The following is a 9,115-nucleotide window of genomic DNA, read 5'->3' as shown; positions in this document are numbered from 1 at the left end:
GATGGACAGGATAATGGAGGTAAGGACAGTGTGACTGTGAGGAGAATTAATGATGGAAACACTTCAGTAGCCAAGGCAAGAAGAAAGTGTTCATCAGAATATCAATTTCTGGGGAAAGTAAAGAATACATCTCTGAAGTGCTACGTAGGGCAAACAGCTGCTTTCAACTTAGAACAGGGAAACAGAGGCAGCATTACAAGAAAAAAAGAAGTCTAATCTGAAACCCACATCAGCTTCTAGTGTCATTGCAGTGATAAGAAAAGTCAAGTGTCTGATGAGTGTTTCTCGACCTTCATTATCTCACAGTAAAAACATTTCCCCGGTTATACAGTTTTAGAATCCCCCCAGATTAACAAAATTCATTTTACTAAAATAGGAACCCACCAGAAATGACTAACTTATTATCAGTAGGAAACGGACAATAGAAAAACTCACAAATATGATGTCACCGTCTTTTCTCTGTCTGTTCCTTGGAAATTGTTTCTATGAGGGGAATCATAAGTAGGTCATGCCACTGCATTTTTTTTACCCTCCACATTGCAAAAGGAATGTTGTTTCAAGCAGTGATGGTTCAAGTTGTTACTAGCCTGTTGCCACAAAAACGTTTATAGAAATATTTCTGCAGTCAGTTTTGTAAGGTTCTTGTATGGTATCACTCTCACCGTCACTTCACATCCTACTCTGAGATGATTCAGTTCTTCCATAGGGATGTGGCCTTCGGGGCAAAATAAATTGCAGAGTCATGAGTCATAAGAACCTTTGAAGAACAGGTTGGGCAAACTATAAATTCAGCCTACCCATCATCTGTACTGCAGAAACCTTGGACAGACCCAGAGCAGCAGCCTTCCTCCCTGCACAAAACAAGGTACTGTAATTGTTTCTAGAGATTATTTATTTCGTGTACTCTTGGATGATGTTGATCTGTTGACAAATGCATAGAAAAAAGGCAGAAGGAATCTGAATAGAAAACAACAAATACTTGAGGAAGAATTTTACTAAGGTGGCACAAGCCAGGTCTAGAATGGGCAAGTCTCAGAAATATGCAGAAAGACCTATTTATTCTACATAGTTCTCACTTGCAAACATATCTGTTATAGCAGAGTAAGAACCACTGTGTTTGGTTAAGTTAGATCATTTGTTCCTGTGCTCTTCAGTTTTTGTGTACATCAAGACACAGTCAGTACATCTTTATTCTATGGCCATTATGAATCAACCAGAATAGCTCCTACTACATACCTAGGGGTCTCAGCTTCAACTGCAATGCAAAGAACAAAGAGCAGCACCTGTGTTCTACTGAATAAGGAAATCTCGTCTTGCAGAACTGGGAAGCTATGATCTCAGCTAGCACCATAAGAGAGTTTCAGGAAATTTATGGAAGTTAAAGATGGAATTCAGGATACTCAGCACAGAGTAGCTAGAGAGCTGCTTGTCCAGTGCTTCAGTATTTTCTTGTATCCGGAAGGAATGGAGTATATGTTCACTACAGTTATGAGCACCAAAAGGCTCTTGCACCAGTAGTCACAAGAAACAACCTTTCAGCATCTTCTAGCCCATGCACCAATGAGTAACATTATCATGTGTCACTCTAAGATGCTGTAAAAGACAGTGCAATAAGTGTCCTGATGAACAAATACAAAATGGAATAGGATGATGCTTTTTCTATATCATTCGAGTTTGGTGAGTGTCATTGGTGCAATGGGATACACTACACTTAATAAAAATTCTTAGTAGCTAATCCTCATCATTTTTCATAGAGATGTCTCTCTTCTTTCCATCTGTAAGTTCTTTACCATATCATTATATTGCTTACATAGAACTCACCATATGGTTATAAATTGCGTGATTTTCTTTTTAGTACAACACTGTAACCATCCTGTTTCGATTAATTTTCATTTGTTCCTCCTGACTGTTCCTTGCACATTCATATATATCCAGCTTTCCAAGTGAACTTCTGCTGAACCAAGGAGAGTTCACTCATACACTACAAACAACGCGCATAGTTGGCAGAAATGAACACTGTACCAGTACTGACAGGTCCGAATGTTTTCATTCAGTTTCCTGAGGTCAGAGGAGAGCTGAAGAAAATACTTGGCACAGTCTACATTTTGCCTCTGGACATACACTGCCAGTGAGTTTCAGTGATTCAAAGGATCACTGTGCTGCACTGGCAATCTTCCACAGTCAATAAGTGTTGAAAATATTTCTAGAAAGCCTACAAATCATAAAATAAACTTTAAATACTGAAAGGAAGCCTGCAGACATATAGAAAACACAATTAATTCTGAGCTAATAACATCTTTTGTCCCTTTCTGTGCAGGTTCAGAACAATGGAAGCTTTAAATAAAGCAAACACAAGCTTTGCTCTCGACTTTTTCAAACATGAGTGTCAGGAAGATGACAAAAAGAACATTTTGTTCTCCCCTTTCAGTATTTCATCTGCCCTGGCTACTGTGTATTTGGGAGCCAAAGGCAACACTGCAGATCAGATGGCAAAGGTAAGTCTGAGAAGAGTTGATCTACTGGAGTAACATTCTCTATGAAAGAAATTTACCATGATGCATCAAAATAAAACCACATGCAGGTCAAAAGATATAGTCTACAGTAGCTTCTGCAAACAGAAGCCCTCACCAAATGGGAGCAGTCGCACTGGTGATACTGCCTCCTTTTGAATCTCACTGGAAGAAATATGGACTCTTGACCCCAAAGCTCAATAACTTGAGCACTCACCAGTGAGAGGGAGACTTGGATTCTCCATCTGCCTTGCTCCCAAAAATTATCATTTTTTGTCTCATCTCTTTGGAAATGGTCCTATGGAGAAAGACCATCTACTATATCTCTAGTAAGTTTTGTGCTCTTCATCACCAGTCCCATGACATCACTGAAAGTTTTTACTGAAGCAGCACATTTTCTATCATTGTATTTACTACTGCAATTTCCACTATAGGTACTCTACTTCAACGAAGCTGAAGGAGCCAGAAACGTCACCACAACCATAAGAATGCAAGTCTATTCCAGAACAGATGAGCGTCTATCGAATCGCCGTGCCTGTTTCCAGAAGGTATATCACCAAGTCTAATGATCATAGAATCAGAGAATCAGAGAATGGCCTGGGTTGAAAAAGACCATCATGTTCATCTAGTTTTAACCCCCCTGCTATGTGCAGGGTTGCCAACCACCAGACCAGGCTGCCCAGAGCCACATTCCGCCTCCAGGGATGGGGCATCCACAACCTCCTTGGGCAACCTGTTCCAGTGCTATGGTGATGGTAACACCTTCCCTTGCTTTTATTTCTCTCTGTGTTTGCCTTCCCCAAATGCAGTGTACAAAGCTAATTGGTACAGCATCCTGTGATACCTTCACCTTATGCAATATTTAAGACGTGCTTCCCACTTTTAGGTAAAATTGCAAAATTTAACCTCAAATTTGCAAAATTTGAAATGTAATGATGAGGCTGTTCTCTACCAATGGATCTCCATCTTTTCCCTACAGCTTTGAGATTTTGTTCTCTCCTTTTTTCTTTTTCCTTTCCTTCTTTCTTCCTTTTCTTTCTCTTTCTCTCTTTCTTTCTTTCTTTCTTTCTTTCTTTCTTTCTTTCTTTCTTTCTTTCTTTCTTTCTTTCTTTCTTTCTTTCTTTCTTTCTTTCTTTCTTTCTTTCTTTCTTTCTTTCTTTTCTTCTTTTGTTTCTTCTTTTTTTCCTTTCTTTTCTTTTTAACTATTACTATTCGATAGCTGGTTATTTAGCAACATGTTCTTTAAACAGGCACAGTCCCTATCTCAGAACAAATCGAAACAGCAAAACTACTCTCCCATACATCTGACTGCAGTATCAACTCAACAACAAAACAAAAACAAGAGAAGTAATTTCACAGGCTACCTGTGCTTGGTACATTTTAGAAATTAGTTTCTATTTCATTTGAAAGTTCAGTGGAATAAATCTGCATGCTGGAATTTCCTAAGGTAGATCTTGCATTGAGTAAAGCAGTTTTTCCTCACTGACAATGCAGCCTCTGTGGTAAAAATATTCCTCTTCCTACTCTTTCCCATCATTCTTTTTTTTCTTTCTGTGAGTAAATCATTTCCCTGAAGTCTATCCACAAAACCCTCGTGGCAGCAAGTTCTGATAAATGGGAACTTGGGTCTACATTCCACAGCCACAGTGGGAAGACTAATTTTGGGGACTACATCAACAACCCATTTACACTGCATGAACAGGAGATGGATTGTTTTTCATGAGTAATGCTTGTCTAAACTGTAAGAATTATGGAGCGCTTTAGGCAGGGAAAAGAAACTGTTCTAATAGCTTAGAAAGTTAGATGGCTGTTCATGCCTCTGATACTCCTGTAATAACAAGATGAATACAACACAGGTCCTATTTTTTAGTTCAATATTTCACAGCTTCATTTCCTCAAGCTGTTTTAACAGTTTGAGTCCACATTCATTTAATCCTATTACTTACAGAATTTACAGCAATTACTGCAACAAAAAGCATTTGCAAAATATTAATATTTAGAAGTAGGTTAAAAAAGTTAGGGGCAAACTTACCACATAATTAACTATCATAAATCTCATCAGGAGTCACACAGCCAAGTCTCCACGTATAGTTTAGCAATTACATTCAGTCTCTCTGGAGGTACTTTCACAGAATCACAGAATTATCAAGGTTGGAAAAGACCTAGAAGATTATCTAGTCCAACCATTACCAATACTTCCAGGCTAAATCATATTCCTCAGCACCACATCCAAGCGTTTCTTGAACACTCCCATGGTCGGTTTGCAACCTACATTTAGAATCCCTTAAAAATTCTACACATCCAAGCTCTTACTACTTGCATACCATGGCTCTTAAAGAGTTTGTAGCATACCTGAAACTTTTAGTAATTTCATGTCATTCTTTTAATATCTGTCTGAGTCAGTACACATCTTGCACTGCAGTACAGCCAACACCACCTGAGTAGCAATACTTTACATAGAGCTGCACGTGGAAAGAATTTAAAATTTCAAACTGTTTTACAGAGAGAAAAAAAAATGTATAACCTTTATTTCCTTGTCTCCAAGACAGAAATAGGCAAATCAGGCAATATCCATGCTGGGTTTAAAGCACTCAACTTGGAAATCAACCAACCCACTAAAAATTACCTGCTTAGAAGTGTCAACCAGTTATATGGAGAGAAGTCACTGCCTTTCAGTAAGGTAGGTAGGCCATTTATTCATGCTATACTGTGCGCATACGGTGTACTGTATGATCTATCTATAACAACAAACAATAATAATTTATATACTTTCAAATATTTTTATCACATCTGCCAATTGTGTGATTATCTTTAACATACATATTTCCTGTGAGGTTCTTCTCGAGAACTGAGATATTATGATTTTACTTTTGTAGGATGTAGATTTAATTTGTGTGATTCACAATTGTGGCAAAAACATCTAATTTACGTATTTCCAAATTTAAAAAGTACTGTGTTCTTCTGATGAAATGCTGTGCTTGTAGCCTACATGATTTTTATGCATACTCTCCATTTGGCTATAGTTATTTATTGACATTCACACTGGCAGGCAACAAACGTAAGACAGATGTCTCTCTTGAACTGCAGGAATACTTACAGTCAGCCAAGAAATACTACAATGCAGAACCACAATCAGTTGACTTTGTGGGAGCAGCAAATGAAATCAGAAAAGACATCAATTCCAGGGTTGAACACCAGACTGAAGGTAAGCTCAAGCATTTCCACTTCTGGTTCTGAAGGAAGCAAATTTAGACTTGAACAAATTCTCTGTGCCAAGGCAGGTAAACAATTTAACTCAGAAAGGGAAATCAGAAGAGTTTTGCTGAAGTAATCATCTGCTGGCAAGCCCTTTCTAAAATTATCTTTCTCCATTTGAAAGGGAGAGGAATTCGATTTCCTCTATAAATCAAGGCTGTCACGTATTTGTGAATAATCTCAAGCTAAAAGCACGCCAAATCAGCACTCTAACTTTCCCTGTCTTATGACTTCAGAAACTATGCCAACATTTATCATGAAACAGTAAAGCTGCACAAATATGTCAATGTTCTTTGATTTTCTCTAGGTAAAATAAAAAGTCTGCTGCCTCCTGGGTCCATAGATTCCCTCACCAGGCTAGTCCTGGTAAATGCACTCTACTTCAAAGGAAACTGGGCAACAAAGTTTGATGTTGAAGATACCAGGCAAAGGCCTTTCAGAATAAATATGGTATGTTAACATATTGCCTCATATACCAGACTGTAAACACGTGTCATCCTTGCTGGCTAAGACAGCCTTCTTAACTTTCAAGTGCATTCCCAGAAGAGAGAGGCCCTCTGTAGATCCTACAGCTCCTCTTAAAGCCTCAAGGATGTATCTCCACCATGCTACTTCAATGTAGTCTTTACTGTTCTGAGTATAAATAGCAAGCTTTTCATTTCATTTGTTGCAGCATACAACTAAACCAGTGCCAATGATGCACCTGAGTGATAAACTTAATTGGACCTACGTAGAATCAGTCCAGACTGATGTTCTTGAGCTTCCATACGTCAACAATGAACTCAGTATGCTCATCCTGCTACCACGGGATATCACTGGCCTACAAAAGGTAAAGGGTAACTGTAAGCTCAAACTGTGTGAGAAATCAGAATGTTTTTATGCATATTCATGGTAAAACACTGGGTTACAATCTGGTTTCTAGGAAGGAAGGTACCAATGAGGCTCAAGGAAAAAACAAAGCCCAAACTTGCCCAAATGTTATGAAACTGAATCTCTTGAATGTTTTGTTTGGTTTTCATTTTAGCTCCTGGCAGGTGGCACTTCTGTGCTTCCTAATGTTGATCAGTGCTGGAAATAAGTAGCCCAAACCCAACAAAACTGGGTCTAATTCCAGCTGAAGAACAATGAGGACAGAAAGACAATTCTGTTGACTGTCTGTACTGATTCAGACAGATATTATTACATTAAAAAGAAATGCACAAACTGGACACCCTCCAGTACTTTCTGTGACGTTCAGAGCTAATATACACGTACACTGCCACCTTCTGTAAACACATTGAACCTGACTTCAGAGATTAAACTATTGTGAAATTCTCATTTACATTAGTGAGTAGGAAAAAAAAAAAAGTTATTTTCACTAAATTCTAAGACATATAGAAAACAGAAATGTGATCAGCAATAATTTTGTGGTTCTCTTTTCAATTAACCACAGCTAATAAATGAACTGACTTTTGAAAAATTGTCTGCATGGACCAGTCCAGAATTAATGGAGAAAATGAAAATGGAAGTGTATCTGCCCAGGTTCATGGTAGAAGAGAAATATGACCTGAAATCTACTTTGAGCAAGATGGGGATAGAAGATGCTTTCACAGAAGGTCAAGCTGATTTCAGGGGAATGTCAGAGAATACTGACCTGTTTGTGTCCCAAGTTTTTCACCAGTGTTATGTGGAAGTCAATGAAGAAGGCACAGAGGCAGCGGCTGCCAGTTCAGCATCTCTAGCATCACGAAGCCTTGGCGCTACAGGTTTTTTTGTAGCAGATCACCCTTTTCTCTTCATTATCAGACACAACAAGACCAAGAGCACCCTTTTCTTGGGAAGGTTCTGCTCCCCCTAGAAATCAACTGTTAATAAACAAGCCCTCACAACAATGATGAACACAACGTATGCCACGAAGAACACCTTGACAGACTGTGCACTTTACCATTTTCCTGTACTATTGACAATCTCTGTTAGAAGAGAGCTCACATTAAAAATAACATGAATCCAAACCTCTGACTCATTTTCCTTTACAAAGAATCTTAGCATTGTATACTGCACTATAAAACACCAAACTGCACACTGAACAACATGGATGTGTCTTTTCAGTGCTTTCCAAACCAGAACTGCTACAATGCAGAACAGACTAGGCTGATCTAAACCACTGCTTCCCAACACATTTCCTTTTGTACATAAGAAGAAAAGAAGCAGGAAAAACTCATTCCTGCATAAAACTGTTACATCTCTTCAAAGCTAGCTGTCCCAGGCCACCTCAATCACAGCTCTGTCAGTTTTAAATCAGCTTCACAACATAGCATGGCTGATAATGAAACAAACCTACAAAATCCTCTGTGTTGCAGATACTGGTGGTTAGCTCCTTTGTGTTCAAGAGCAAACACATGTACTTTCTAATCTCTGTCCCTCGTAAATTGGCAAATACCAAACAATACAGAACCAGAGTAAAACACATACCTTGAAATGCCCTCTTTTGTCATAACCTTTACTTCATTCAATACTGTTGCAGCCCAGCACTGCACTGCTTGACTCTCCTTTTACTCTGCCACTTATTTTGCTACTTGGAGGCAAGATCAAGTGGGAGAATCAAGTCTGTAATGTTAACTCCCAAAGTGCTGTCTGAAAGATTACACACAAATTCTTCTCTATGTATTCACTGCTTTCACAGCTCTCACTCCTGAAGAGGAGGAATTCCTAATCAATCTAAGAACACAGGTGATGCTCCTATTTCCCTGAATTCAGAACAGGGAAGAAAGGACTCGGTCTCTTAACATCACTTGCACACACTGACAGCATCTCACTAGAAACATCCCTTCCTGGGAAGGTAGGATTCCTTTTTCCTGGCAAAGAGAAGAGCGCTGACTGACAGCGAGTCCTTTCTGTATTATTCCATATGATCAACTGTGGCCAGCTCCCTTTTGGCTCTGCTTCTCAAATGGGAAGGAACATAGGGAAGGGCCAATGGCAACCAAATTAGAGGGTGAGTCTTTCATTGAGCAACAACATTTTCCCATGATAAGTAGCACAGCACTGGGTCAGTCTACCCAGAAAAAACTGAGGATTTCCCATTCTTTAAAGGGCTGTAGCTGACCTCATATGCTCCAGACATAAGCTGGACTATCAAAGTCCCTATAAACCAGCTGGCGTCTTGTTTCTGTCAACATCCATTCCACCTTACCACCCCAATTTCTCATCCGCTCCAGCACCCTTGCAGCTTGACTAGCTGCTTGACTAGCAGGAACAGTTAGCTTGCTTTCTTGTTCTCAGCATATTTCTTTGGGATTTGGAATCTCTCTAGCTTGGCCTTTCCCACCAACCAGTCATTCAGTGAACCTTTCTTCTACTCTGATTTTTTT

The 9,115-nt window shown here is 39.1% G+C and overlaps 1 protein-coding gene across 1 annotated transcript; it reads left to right on the top strand.

The window, feature by feature from the left end:
* The first annotated feature begins 513 nt into the window (after nt 1-513).
* Nucleotides 514-7,756, top strand: LOC107309564 (serpin B10-like). The gene is made up of 8 exons (XM_015854477.3): nt 514-865; nt 2,318-2,495; nt 2,945-3,058; nt 5,056-5,190; nt 5,598-5,715; nt 6,073-6,215; nt 6,439-6,594; nt 7,198-7,756. Exons 2-8 carry the CDS (start codon nt 2,328-2,330, stop codon nt 7,600-7,602), a joined length of 1,239 nt encoding a protein of 412 aa, XP_015709963.2. The 5' UTR covers nt 514-865; nt 2,318-2,327; the 3' UTR covers nt 7,603-7,756.
* Nucleotides 7,757-9,115: the final 1,359 nt, after the last annotated feature.

This window comes from Coturnix japonica, chromosome 2 (assembly GCF_054131305.1).
Source record: "Coturnix japonica strain WE chromosome 2, WE-NBRP24, whole genome shotgun sequence".
NCBI lineage: Eukaryota > Metazoa > Chordata > Aves > Galliformes > Phasianidae > Coturnix > Coturnix japonica.
The sequence above is the reverse complement of the archived record's forward strand: the minus strand, read 5'-3'. Positions and strand labels throughout refer to the sequence as shown.

Bases quoted from the DNA above. Each gene is read 5' to 3' on its own strand.
- LOC107309564 (XM_015854477.3), top strand. From the start codon at position 2,328: ATGGAAGCTTTAAATAAAGCAAACACAAGCTTTGCTCTCGACTTTTTC. The intron at 2,496-2,944 runs GTAAGTCTGAGA...TTTCCACTATAG, and splicing joins CTGCAGATCAGATGGCAAAG to GTACTCTACTTCAACGAAGC. The intron at 5,716-6,072 runs GTAAGCTCAAGC...GATTTTCTCTAG, and splicing joins GGTTGAACACCAGACTGAAG to GTAAAATAAAAAGTCTGCTG.